Genomic DNA, 14,301 nt, shown 5'->3' with positions numbered 1-14,301 from the left:
CATCGTAGGTTCAACGGGTTGCAGAGGGGTGGTAGCCACACTGTACAAGATGATCCAACGCGACTCACCTCAGGAGCTCTTAAAATGCAAACAGAAGTAGGAAGAGGATGCTGGGACTACCTTTACGGATAAACAGTGGGCAGGGATATGTAAAAATACACATAGGGGAGCTTTCAACACGTGGCATCAGCTGATCCAATTAAAGCATTACATGGAGTGTACATGACCCCGGCCCGCATGATGATTCTAGGCTGGCCAGCTACCCAAGATGTAACGATGACCCAGCCGATTTCTTGCACATGATATGGGCATGTATTAGACTGAGACCGTTCTGGGAGGAGGTGGTGGAATGTATTGCTGCAATGTTGTGTCAGATTATCCATGGTGACCTTTTATGTTGCATGTTTGGGTGGGCACTGGATCTCCCTAGACAGTATCGGAAATTACTCACGACCTGTATGATAGTAGCCAGACGATGTATTCTCTGGAAATGCACCTGCTCAACGCCCCCTCCCCGCAATACAGATGTGACTGAAGGACTTAACATGGCATAGTGACACTGATAAGGAGTACTGGGGCTTATGTGGGCAGCAAAACAGGCCAAAGGACATTTGGAAACCCTTCACAGCTTACGTATTGACACAAAGTTCTGCGCCAGGAGTATGAGGTGGCTGGGCAAAGGGGTGGCCTTGACCCGGAGCGATACTGATTGTGGTGGGGGAGGCTGGGTCTACTGATTGAAGTGATCATTTTCTAGTTAATCATTTAATGTAGGATCCTAAAAGTGCAGTAAATTGTTCTTCTTGAGAAAGGCCCCACAGGGATTTGGCATTACTTACTACCTCGCTATTGTACTTCAATCTTACAATCACCAATGAAGAGAGTTTAAAAAAAGGGGTTACATTAAGTGTATTCAGTGAGATTTGATTTATTTTAACAAGACTTTGTTGAGAGCTGCATAGAAATCAGTGGGTCGGACTGTACAATGTTGTCAAATGCAATTATAGAGAAAATGTTCATCTTTTAAGCAAGAGGAATTCCAGACTATAGGCCTCATTATGAGTCCAGCGGTAGCCGTGCTGGTAAAGCGGGCAGGCTGCCGCCGGACTCATGTATTTTTATCGGCACCTGGCTTCACAGAAACACTGGGGGATTATGACCCTGGTGTTCCTGGAAGTCAGGCTCCAGAAAAATGTTAATCCCCATTCCCATTTGAGTACTATAGGACTCAATGGGAATGGGGATGACAGAAGCACCGGCACTGTTTATAATGGTGCAGTGCTTCCGTGAAAGTCTGCGAGTGGCTGCCATCCTGCCTGCTAGATGAGACCTGGCGGCCAGGATGGCAGCTGCCCGCAGACTTGGATTGTGCCAGTCCAGTAACAACGGTGCCGGTAGGCTTATCGGCACCATTGTTACCGGACCAGCACACTTGTAATGAGGCCCAATGATGCTTTTATGGCAGGGAGAAATAGTTTGCCGAGTTAAATCCCAGACTGCTGTTGTATCTAACCTTTTACCAGATATTATAGTTTCCCACAATAAAAGACTCCCCGACCCCACTATGCCAGCCTATCAGAAAACAACCCTAAGACGAGTATAGCAAAGAGCAATAGCCAACAGCGACTGCCAGCCTGACTCTCCATCCAGGAGACACCTCCTGGAGGAGACACCCTGGAAAGATGCCTGACTGCTAAGCATCTGGGGGTTCAGCAATCCCCAGGGACTTGCTATAGGATACCCACAGAGTGGGCGCAGATCTGAGATCACATGCATTTGCTAATCCTTGCGTGTGTTGGAAGGCAAATGGCAAATGCCATTGCATGCACAGCCCTGCACACCATACTTCTACCATGCCATCTCCCAGCTTAATCTACATACTGAATCTGTTGGTTGCCTCCATGACCACCAGTCTGGCTTCAGAGCTGCCAGAATCACAGGAAATGCTCTTCTGAACACCCCCGAAGACTTGATTGCCAATCTTGACTCTAATCTTCCTGTTGTGCACATTCTCCTCAATCTATCCACTGCTTTTGACACGGTCAACCATGCCATCCTACTCAATCGCCTCCGTGACAACCTTGGTATTACTGATCAAGCCATGGCCTGGTTTACATCCTTTCTCACCAACCAACCCTCTCAGGTACAACTGGGGTCTTCCCTCTCTTCTACCTCGCTCTCTACTTGTGGTGTTTCCCAGGGGTTTAACCACTCTCCCTGCCTGTTCAACCACTAACTGGCACCTCTTGCCCAACGCCTCACTACGCTCTGCTCCAATTTTAAATGTTATGCAGATGACACTCAGCTCTTTTTCAGGCTCCCCTCAGCCATCTCTGCTTCTTCTCTCATACCTGACTGTCTGGCCGCAATTCAGAAGTGGTGTGCTACCAATTATCTCTGCCTTAATGCCAGTAAGACTGAGACCCTCTTCATTGGGACACGCACCTCCCTCCTTTCCTCTCTCTCTCTCTGGCCGCACACACTGAGCCCTCTTCCTGCGCCTTCCTGTGAGGCTAAGAACCTTGGTCTCATCTCCGACTCCGCACTTTCTTTCTCTCCTCACATCTCTGATGTCTCTAAGAAGTCAAACTATCAGCTGCACCGCCTATTCTTCCTTTTCTCACTTTCCCCCAGAAGCTCACTGTCTCCAGAGCTCTGGTCCTCTCAAGGCTGGACTATTTCAACTTGTCCTTGGCCTCACACCCAGGGAATCACATCTCTCCACCTCTGAAATCTTTTCACTGGCTCCCTGTGGCTGCAAGGATCAAGTTCAAGTTCAAGACCCTCTGCATTGTCCACAAGGCTTTCTGCGGTCTGGGACCGGTTGTTAGGGAGAATTCTCTTATAAGGCTAATTTCCCAAACCTAGTGAGTCCCCCAGCAGCTTTGCTGGATTTTTGGGGTTTGTTTTTTCTCCTGCTAAGAGTGATACTCTTTTCCTACCACTCTTAGGCATGATTTGAGGTATGATTTGAGGTATGTCTTTGACTTATTGTGTGCTTATGGGCTATGGGGTCTTTTACTCCATAGGGTATCATCTGTTTTAGTGTATGTGTTAGACAGCACCCTCAGTGCAGTAACACAGGGGTGTCATAGTGACCCCCAAACATAGACTCCATACCCTGGGACTGACTACTGTCTCCCAGGGCATGTAAAGTCACCATTGGCTTTATTAGTCCAAAATTGTGAACAGAACCAGTACAAACCATCATATTGTGGAAGTACTGGAAGGGGTTAATTAGATTGCCCCTGGGTCTGTTTCCAAGGGGACACTGTCCAGTCCCCCCTTGTCGAGTTTCTGGCTGGTGGCAGTGGTTACCACGTGAAATATTCCACTGGAATATTTCCTATGGGATTTTCCCATTGATTTTAAACACACCACTTTTTTGGTGCAATGTTAAAGATACCGCCGGTTTATTTATTTAATATAAAATCACAGGTTGGGTCCTTTGGCTAGAACTCTTTTCCAAAATGGCGTTTGTGTCCGTCTTTGTAACTCCAACCAAGGTCGGGCCCTTTGTTCCACTTTTTGGCGGGCTTCTCCACAGAAGCCCTCCAACTGGTGCCACTCTGTCTGGGTTCCACAGGATTTGTGGGTGGGGGAATTGGCACCCTGGACTGTGTTGCCTTAGCAACCCAAGTCACACTCTGTTCTGATTGGCTCACTGGTGAGCCCCCCGGTTTACCACTTAGCATGTATGAGTAACAGCTAGGCTCTTGAATGGGGGGTTTTCTGCATAAAAGCAGTCGCCACAGGACCTAAGAAATCCAAAGAAGGGAGAAGCTGAGCCCTCTGCAATGATGACACCACCGGTGGAGCCCTGCTGCAACAACCTCACCTCTTTCCCGACAAGAGAAGATCTTCTGCTGTAAGAGTCTTCTCCCTTTGAGCTGGTGGGAACAACCAGTTCGCCATTCGCCTTCCAGGACGTCCCTTGGTCAAATCACCAGTGCCAAGCACCCCAGCGGCCGGATAGCCAAGCTTCACCACTGTGACCGCGAATAAAAGGAACGCACCTTTTAACCGAACAAACTCTGCGGCTGGTCTCTTCCCAGGGCAGTGCAACGACTCCAAGTTTCCTCCTGGACGAGATCTTCTCTTCCCCTGGTCGATACCACGAACTACACCCGCTGCCAGGAACAACTGCCACCGCTGGAGCTTCCTCACTTTTAAAGGTACTGTGTTCCACTTGGCCTCCCTTTCCACGATTTGGTAAAGGTGACCCTTAAATCCTTTGCTTTCCAACTGGGTTGGCCCCCAGACCTTCTAACTTTACCTTTCACATCAAACCAACCTCTTTTGAACATTTTTGCAAAGACTTTAGGGCATTTTAAACTGTGTGATCTTGGGCACATTCCGCCTTGCTCCATTTGAAGTGGGCAGGGCCTATGAATTTTGGCTCTACAGTACAGCCATCTAAGATACGCGCTCACATCTGTTTTTACAAATAGTGATGTTTTGACCTAGACTTGTCTAATAATTATTAAGGGAGGTGTGTATACTTTTCTGATTGTGTTTGAACTTGCTTTGATCTATAGTGCTTAGTGTATTTCCTAAAGTGTGCTTTAAATAAATAATTATATACTTTTGATACCAAGCTTTGGTCAGTGTTTGCTTGCTCTACTGTATTTTTAGCCCTATTGAGTATCCTCTGTATACTGCCCTACTCATCTTGAGAGAAGTCTGGCTGCTCAGCCACAGCTACCAGGTAAATCTGGGTGGTACAGACTGATACCAATTGGGTTTACTGCTTACTCCTGTAGTCTTAATCTTCTTGCAGTGCTCCCCAAGGGAACTGCACAGGATTCTGCCTAACACCGGTCTACCTCCAACTTTCTCTTCCAAAACATCTTCCTTCTCGAGCTCTCCGCTCATCCACCTCCAACTCTCTGAGGGACAGGCGCTTCTCCAAGCAGAGAGTTGGACGTAGATCTAGTTCCTCGGCTAGGGCCTACATCTGGAACAGCCTCCCTTCCTCTCCCAAACTTGAGCAGTACCACCTCCGGTTCCAGAAGCAACTCAAGACCTTCCTTTTCGCTTCCGCTTTCTCTCTTCCTCTCACCTGATCACCCTCTGAACTCAGGCCCAGGCTGCTACAAGTCCAGTTGCCCTTGCACTGCCTCCGGGCTCCCCAGCACCTAAGGGTCTGTATCTGCAACCCTACAGTCCCTTCTCTCTGCATTTATGAGCCACCCGCTGGCTGCACTTCTGAGTTAACTGCACTTCCCTCTTCTCATCCCCGCCCGGCACTTCTTCCCTTCCCTCTTCCCCGCACTTGTGCAATCTGAATGACACAAGGCCTAGTAAGATCATTATTTTCTCCTCCCTTTGTTTCCCCCTCCTTGACTTGTTGCGCCTAGAAACACTTGTATTCTTTGAATGCCACATCACATCATATCATGCCCATTTTTTAGAGTCTCTGAGCCTAATTCGCAGAAGCGTTTCATAATGGCTAAACCCCATTGGAAAACACTGTTAATTTAAGCCCTCTATGTCTTCACTATTGGTCTGTCATAGAGCACACGGTAAGCATGAACACCGAAGATATTTTGTCATTCCGCTGAAAGTAAAGTTGGCAGGTATCTGGGTTGTGCTAGTGTGAATCTGCATGTAGTATTCTTGCATATTTACAGGTCTTCATGCAGACCCTGCTGCACCAAAACGAATGGGCAGGAAAGCCTCCTGTGTGTTTTATCGCTCATGAGCTAGCTTGGGAATGATGATGCAGCATAGACATTCGTAGAGGCAGCAAATGGCATGGAATTCAATCCAGTGTTTCACCTGCATGACAGCCACCATTGCTCCACATTTCCAGCGCAGAGTGCAAAAAGGCCTGGGGACTTCCTGGGTCGCTGCACCTTTTCACCACCCTAGCCGCGAAATAACTGACCTATACGTTTGTGGAATACGGCATTAGCCACAGATATTAACCTCATGTTTCATGTTTTGTTTATATTAACAGCTACACCCACACTCTTTAGCCTCAATGCAGATATTGTATTTGTGGTTTTATGTAGCGCAAACCTAGCTAAGAAGCAAAAGATCGCTGTTGAGGTTGTTGTGACGAATCACCCTCCGGGGCACCAGTGGTCCAGGGATGAATATCGGTTTCTAAACCATCAATTAGCCCCACACCTGTAGTACACCAGAAAGAATCTGAACAGATTGGTAACACAGGTTAATTATAAACCTCCTTGTCCAATTTTGGTAACGTAGACGGAGCGGCAGGCTTATCACTGAAAGGTTGTGGATATTTGGTTAGTTGCAACACAGCAAAAATACATTTATTACCCAATGATAAAAGGGACTGTCCAGTCATGGTTGTATAAAAATTTCTACTTTATTATTATCACAACAGACAGTTCTAGCACACTACAAAATACATCCCACCCTGTAAAGGAATGCAGAGGACAGACAGTTTCTAGAAGGAAAGGGGATGCACTCTGGTTACTGACAGGAGGGTATTCAGTAAAGTAATTAATTACAATAGTTCAAGGATACTTTGTTTCAGCACAAAGGGAGCAATGGGCCGTAAAATGTCACTAGGGGCCTTCGGAGAATGACCAGAGGGACAGAACCACAATGTACCTTGTGCTTGTAGATGTTCTTGGAGCTCAAGTCAAGACGGGAGACAGCTGCGGGTATCAGGCGGCAGGCAGCTCGGGGAGCGTGGCTGGATGCTACATGCTGGCCTACACGGCGGCCCGGGGTCAGGAATCATTATATCAGTGGTGGTTGGCAGGTCTGAAGCACTGGTCGAGGCGTCTTGGATGGCGTGAGCGACTGCAGCATGACAACAGTAAGCAGTGCAGTCGGTTGTAGCTCTAGGGACTTGACTGCCTCAAAAATGTCCTTAAAAGTGGATGCTGGTTGATGCTTGTCAGTGCACTCCTCCTAACCTCTTCGCTGTGCTTGTGACGTCCTTTAAGGTGGACGGCCCAAAGCTGAGGAGAGTGTTGCAGGCAACAGCATTGTCCTTGGATTGGTTCAGAGACTCTCTGACACTTCCCACCTAGGAAGCTTGCTTGCAGAGCCTAGCAGGGCATGCTGTGTGCTGGCTGGGTACCGGTTCTAGAGCTACTTGGAGGGTCCTCTGTATTCAGTATCTCTCTCTCTGTTCCCTGGGAGCTGTTTACGGAAGGGATCTTGCTTCCCTCTTGGATTTCCTGGCCTTCCTTCACTGGTGGAAGAGGTAAGGCAAACTGTACCTTCAGCCAGGGTCCCAATGAGTTCTTCTTGCTACTCCTTGCAATGTTTTCAGATGATCTACTAAAAGAGGGGCTCAGCCCTCTTTTCAAGCCAAATGGGACTCAGTCATTGGTGCAGGCTAAGCATACCTTATTGAACCCATCCTGGGTCCCCAACAATAATATTCTGTTATGCCTGAGGTCAAATCCAGAGTGCATTGCAACAGGAAAGGTAAAGGGGTGAAAACATGTACTACTAAGTCCCACCCATCTTCCTGTCTGTTCTGAATGAAAGGGTCTCTCTGGTTAATTGAGTTATTTGTGGCTCCTGATCAAAGCACAGGTCTCCCTTGTAGTTGTAGTGAGAACATACTTTCTGTCTCCATCAAATCACATACTTCTTCCCTCTGAAAGGGGTCCCCTACGGGGGTTGCATACTGTAAACACATGTACCAGACATGACATTTCACTGCCCCTGATACTATGGGGTGGGAGCTGACTTCAGGTTGACAAAGATGCATATCAAAAAGGTGTTGGGTTTACTGTCCCCTTTGTCAGCTCTGTGACCAGGCGTCTCGCAGGCCTGCTTCAATTAACTGTCATCAGTATGCACTGCCACAAGCAACACTGACAATGGGTAGGGCGGGTCCAAGGAGCCTTTGATATTTAATTAGGCTAGCCATGACAGAAGGAAGATTTTGCCCGCCCCCTTTTGAGATGCCTTCATGTGCTCCTGGGTGTCACATTCCAACTAAATGTGACAGGGAGGACAGTGCCTGTAGGCTGTGAATACACAGGTCTATGGGTTTGTCGTGCGGTGAGCATAGGAAAATGTGTGCGAATTAGCCCCACACATTTCCCGAGGTTGATATCCCATTATTCCATTTCTTTAAAAATATCAAAAAAGTCCAGGCGAGTGCACACCCACCGTGTGGATGGTCGAATTCCTCGCCGTTGTGACGGTAACACATGATGTAAAGAAGGGGGTAACAATATGTGGGACGGGATGTGGTCCAGCATCGCAAAGACTCTAGGTGACACTTAGACATTGACTGGCAAGTACAGTCTTGAGTTCCTTTCTAAACTGCAAGGGCCTAGTTGCGATACTGATTGCCCGTGGGATGGTGTTTCAATGGGCAGTAGCATACCACTGTAATGCATGATCCTCAGGAAGTTGGCATGCGTGCTTTTGGGTACAGTTCTTGTGAGTCAGTTTTCCATCCTAGCCAGTCAGTGTCAGTTTGGAGTGTGCAATATGGCAGTCATTCATTCATTGGTTGCTTTATTTGGGTAATGTACCTTAAAAGCATTATATAACCAAAAAGTGATTTACGCATTACAAAATGTAACGAAATTTCATGAACAATTCAAACACGACAATTTCACACAAGCCATTGGCATAATTATCGACAACACGACAATAATGGGTACAGTTATAAAAACATCTGATATATTATTGAAAACAAGCTATTGTGTAGCATACATATACAGGCTGTTAAAGTATGTTTCCTTATAGTCATGCATGGGTTAATAAACTGGATACAGAATACAAACTAAATCTACGTGCCGAACATTTGCAAAGGTCAAGAGAACCCTTTACAGTAGTGTTATTATTATGCCTATTAATGGAATCAACAAATCACGCCTGGGATTTTCCTAAAGGGGGCAGGAAAACCAAAAAATGGGCCTTGTTCTCCTGGTAGTTGCACATGGGGCATGCTTTCGTTCATCGGGTCACCCCAGAATAGGTGTGCATGATCTTAAGGGTACAATTCCCAACCTGAATTTCAAGAACATGTTCCATGCTAGGGCGGAATCTAGCCAATCCTAATAGCCTTCATAGCCCAAAAAAGACTTGACCTCAAGGTCTCCCATTTACACTAGTAAGGCCATCCACCAGAGCCCACTCCCAAAATGTGTTTTAACTACAGACAAGGAAGCAGGGGTGGACTAGGAAGCAAAAGAGGCCCTGGAAATAATGTTCAAAGTGGCCCCATATTACACATTTTCAGCAAGCCCAAACCGTCTTCCTATGAGAACATTTGGAAATAAAATAGATAACCACACCAAAGAGGCCCAGTGTGCAGAGGTCTACCGGGAAATCTCCAAAGTTCCCTGCTGGCCAGTCAACCCCTGTAAGGACCTCTTAGAGATTCAGTTCCCACTTTTGGTCCAGGGGAAGTTTGTTCAAAACGCACTTAAATGGATAAACAAACCAGGGCCATTTTGTGGAGCTATTACCACTCAGTACATCAAGCACAGATAACGTATAATACTTTAGCTCCGGGTTAGCCCAGAGTATGGTCCATATTAGAAGTGGTTTTAGTGGAATGGCATTCTCGGTGCACCCCTGGCCAAGTCCCATGCTCACTGTCAGATTTGGAGCAACCTGGGGAAAACCCACCAATGTGTGTTCAATAATTGACAATGAGTTAATTCGATTGTAACCCCAAATTTCGCTCTGTGGAGAGCTGTGTTTGGGCAGGCTTTTCTTTCACTCCAGAGTGTGCACAGTCGTAAGCATGTCCAGGGAGTGGCCTGGGGTGGCACATGCTACCGCTGGAATCTGATTTGCCACCCCAGGTGCCACCCCATTATCCTGAACTATGATCATTAAAACTTTAAACACAGGAATGTAAGACTCTAATTTTAGTAATTAAAGTAGATATGTGTATTGGGGACAAGTAGTAAATTAATGCTATTCAGATGTGCGGGTGTGTGTGTGTGGGGGGGGTGTGGGTGCTCGTTCTGCATGGCACCCCTGTATTAGTCAGTGCCCCACTTGGGCTACCCCAGTCAAGAGAATCTGGGCACGCCACTGTGCACTAAGTGGCTAAGGGCGTTCAGCAGTTACTATGCCGCCCTACAAGTGCATTTTGGGGTTTGTCTGTGGGGTCTTGGATAGTTTAAAAATCCTCTTAATCTTTGCTTTTATCTGCTTCTCTGTCAGGAATTGTTCAATGATTTCTCTTGGGTATAACTGACTCTATTGTATGCTTTCATGGTTTTGGGTCTATTGGGAACGCATAAAACAATACTTGTATTCACTGGTTTGACATCCCTGTTGCAGGTACGTTGACCCACTGATCTACCTTTCCAGCTACATTCTGAAACCTACTGCCACAACGGCTTTTATTTCTCTGTCTATGGGGGTTCACCGAGACTTTTTATGACTTTGGTGAAACCATTTATATTTGTGAAAATACTGGTGGTCCTATTTGCACAGTGGTTATTGTCAGCAAATATTGTGCCTTTGTGATTTTTCCAACAAGTCCTTTTTTATGTAAAAAATAATCTTATGCGTAAAATATAGTTTAAACATATTTTAACGCAGTCAGAACGAATATTTAAGTGTGCGCTTTCCTAAGTGTGGCGAGTGAGTACATCTGTGTGCATATATGGTGCAGGTTACAGTGTCATATTTTACCTGGGCACTACAAGTGCATTTGGATTATTCTGTATATGCCATAGTGTGTTGTTGTGCTGCCCAAGGGCTGTGTGTATGTGTGTGCGTGTGTGCGTGTGTGTGTGCGGGTGTGTGCACTGTCTTTGGCCATCATTCACCTATAAGCAAAGGTGGGGGGAAATGCGGAAAAGTCCCCCAACCTATTCTCCCCTGGGTGCTTCAGGCAGAGGTGTGTCACCAGACCTTGAAGTCGGGCATGAGGGCACTCTTGGATTTAAAAGAATGTCGCAAACATATCAAAGAGAATAACTAGTTATGTTATCAATAGGATGATGCACGAAGAATAGTAGTTTGTACAATGTGATATATTTTTTCCCTAGGAAAAACAAATGGTGCAACATACATTCGCACATGGGCGTGGTTCTGTTTTTAGTCTTTCACCGATCATACATTGCTTGTAATAGCTGATAATTGTGCTATAGTGACTTGCTGGCAAATCCACATAACAGGCAGTCACGTTGTTACTTCTGTTGGGGTCTTCTTAGCGTGATGCTAATCCACTCCAGGGTGTCCAGTCAACTGGTCGACGACAAACTGGTCGACTGCAATTTGGTCGACACCATTTGGTCGAATGCCAAATGGTCGAATTTTTTTTTTTTATATATATATGTGTTTTGTGGGTTTTCGTGTGGGGAAAAAAAATAACCCTGAGATAACCGTTCTCGTGCTGTGTTTCCTTGGCCTTGACTCTCATTTTGGTTCATTCCAGTGTGCGAGTACAGCCTGAAGTTAATACAGAAGCACTTCGAAGGAATGACCGTTCTGGACCTGCAGCATATCCTGTACGTCGCCAATGTTTCATGCAAGCTCTCCGCGTGAGTATCCCAATCCAAGTGCTGACAGGCGCTCAGCACCAACATAAGACAGGAACCTTCCAGTTACTATGGCTAAAAATGGGAAACAACTATTCTGAGATTGCAAGGGGAGGGTGTGGTGATGGACCAGGGCTATGGGGGCGGGTCATGGCACACAAGTGAGAGGCCTGTAAAAAGTGCAAAAACACAAAACCAACACAACAGAGATGACTTGAAATACAGAAATGTGCAGAAATGAGTATCCAGCCTAAAAATACGGTTGAGCAACAAAAAAACAACATGATTTGTGCTGTTTTCGGCATCCTCAGTGGAAGCCTACAATGGCCAGCAATGTAAGCCTAAAAAACACCTCCGGAGCTAGAAGGAAACCTGCTGTAAGAAAAAGCAACTCCTTTTAGATGTGGGTGCATCCAGCAAACCCTCTAATTACGTCAATCTGTAAATTCATGAATGCTTCCATAACATCAGATACGGTACCCCAAGATCGTAAGGAAGCCTGGGTTATGCACATCCTAAAGAAGCCAGGCCTATCAGTTGTCCTCCCCAATAACTGTATGCCCATTACTAATACAGCCTTTCTATTAAAGATTCTCGATCGTGTGGCTTACGTACAAATCTCAGATCATTAAAAAATGTATCCCATACAAAAATGATCACCAGTCCGGGTTCCGGGTTGGTTTTGGTACTGAGATTGCCCTTTTGGATCTCAAATCTAAGCTACTGTCCTGTATGGATCGAAATGAGGCATCTCTACTCAGGTTGCTTGATCTCCCCGCAGCATTTGACCTGGTGGACCATGCGGTCATGTCCACCAGGTTGTATGAGATCGCACATTTTTCCCCCCTTGCAGTCAATTGGGTTTCATCATTTCTCAATAATCGAGAAAGTAAGGCGTTCTGTTGTATGGCTGAGTCTGAACCCATTACAATCTCTTGTGGAGTTCCGCAAGGTGCTTATACCTCTCCTTGTTTCTATAACATTTTCACGACTCCTCTGTTTGCTGTGCTAGACAACGAGAATGTAATATTCACCAACTACGCGGATGACGCACAATATGTCATCCCGTTATCTGGCTCACATGACTTTGATGAACTGGCCAACAAAAAAGTTTTCACCGTTTATCAAAACCTGGATGGTTTATAACAAGTTGGCATTAAACAAATTCACAACTGAGCTTCTAGTTATTCGATCCTCTCATCCATTAAAAAAACCTGGGATAGGAAACTATTATCCCATTAAAAAAAGTGAAAAAGCTTGGCGTCACTTTCATAATAAAAATAATAATATTCAGCAACTTTCCATGAAGCAACATGTTAGTAGCCTGGTCTCCTCATGTGCCTACTATATAAAATTATTAGCACACTTAAGACCTTTTATATCATAAGAAAATGCTGAGACTATTGCCAGAGCAATAATAGGGTCTAAAATCGATTACTGCTCCAGCCTTTTAATTGGATTGGATAAAGCTGATCGTAACAAACTTCAAGTGTGCCCAAACGGCGCTATTAGAGTCGTTATGAAACTCAAGTGCAGAGATCATATTACGTCTGCCAGAAGTGTTCTCCATTGGCTTTCCGTGGAGTTCAGAATTCTGTTTAGAATTCTGACTATAATACACAAATGTAGACAGGGTAAAATGATTACCTACAACAGCTTCTCCCCATGTGATCAAAGGTAAAAACTTTGAGATCCAATAATCAGCATCTTTTATTTGTTCCAAAATGTCGAACTGCAAAGGTGGCCAATTCAGCTTTCTTTGCTATTGGGCCTAACGTCTGGAATGCTCTTCCTTTAGAAAAGAGAAGTATTGAATTGCTTGAGATAAAAAAAAAAAACGCAAAGACCTACCTTTTTAATTAACTTTCTTTTAATCCTGTATTGTTATTTTTATTCTTTTTGCCTGATTTCTTGCTCGTGTTTTTTTATCTGTTTATTGTTATGTTTTGTCTTGTAGCGCCCTCACGCCCTCGGGTCTATGGCCATGCTTTATAAATAATGTAAAGTAAAAAAGTAAAGTATAAAAAAGACAAGGAAGAGCAGAGCTCCTTTGAGTTCTGCTGTACGTGTGGGGTATTTTTCAGCAGCAGCATACAAGTGGACTGCATCTTGCTATGTAGGGCCCAGAGGTGCAGGAATATGGAAAGCAAATTATTGCATATCAGAACAAAAGCCAGCATTTAACTCCCAACTACTAAACATCTAAATAGTGATTTGAGAAAAAGGAAAATAAAAACGAATTGTGCCCTGTGTCTGAGTTACAAATCCGAAAGAAAGGAGGCCTACTTTCCATTACAGGTGACAGATGCACTAAAGTGCAGATTTGGTAAAGCAAAGTGAAGTCTGTTCATTTTGCAGCTTGGATGGAACTATAAACACATCGAACATGAAACTTAATTGCCAGAGTAATTTAAGTATATATCAAAATGTACGTTTGTACATTGATGGCATTGTGCAGGAGAAAAATGTATATGATGCGATGTCAAATATTAAAGCACGTCTCATGTAAAGAAAGAAAAATGCACAATTTAAAGGCACTAGTTTCTGACATGTCCATAACAACTTACTTCAGGCCATGCCGGGTCATCCAAGAAAACCTCCCCCATCAGATCCAAAGGTCAAACACTCCTTCATCTCTCAATTTAGTGAACTCTTTGAAGCCTTACAGAGCCAGGAAGGGAAAAGAGCTTGTGACACCGCTGTATTGGGGTGGAATGATGACCACAGAGTAAACAAAGATACAGCCCATGGAGTTTGAACTCTACGAATACTCAACATTAAATTCAGTTTGTGGTGGAGATCTGGGTTGACTGACAGCTGATAGGCACCCGAGAAT

At 45.2% G+C, this 14,301-nt stretch overlaps 1 protein-coding gene across 1 annotated transcript in view; it reads left to right on the top strand.

Annotated features, from left to right (window-relative positions):
- Positions 1-14,301, top strand: part of LOC138580435 (bactericidal permeability-increasing protein-like) — a 341,489-nt gene that overhangs the window by 208,799 nt on the left and 118,389 nt on the right. The window contains exon 3 of the mRNA XM_069650975.1: positions 11,363-11,468. Within this exon, the coding sequence (XP_069507076.1) occupies positions 11,363-11,468 (106 nt within the window). The remainder of the gene's footprint in view (positions 1-11,362; positions 11,469-14,301) is intronic.

This window comes from Ambystoma mexicanum, chromosome 3p, assembly GCF_040938575.1.
Source record: "Ambystoma mexicanum isolate Mex_15411 chromosome 3p, UKY_AmexF1_1, whole genome shotgun sequence".
NCBI classification, from domain to species: domain Eukaryota; kingdom Metazoa; phylum Chordata; class Amphibia; order Caudata; family Ambystomatidae; genus Ambystoma; species Ambystoma mexicanum.
The sequence above is the reverse complement of the archived record's forward strand: the minus strand, read 5'-3'. Positions and strand labels throughout refer to the sequence as shown.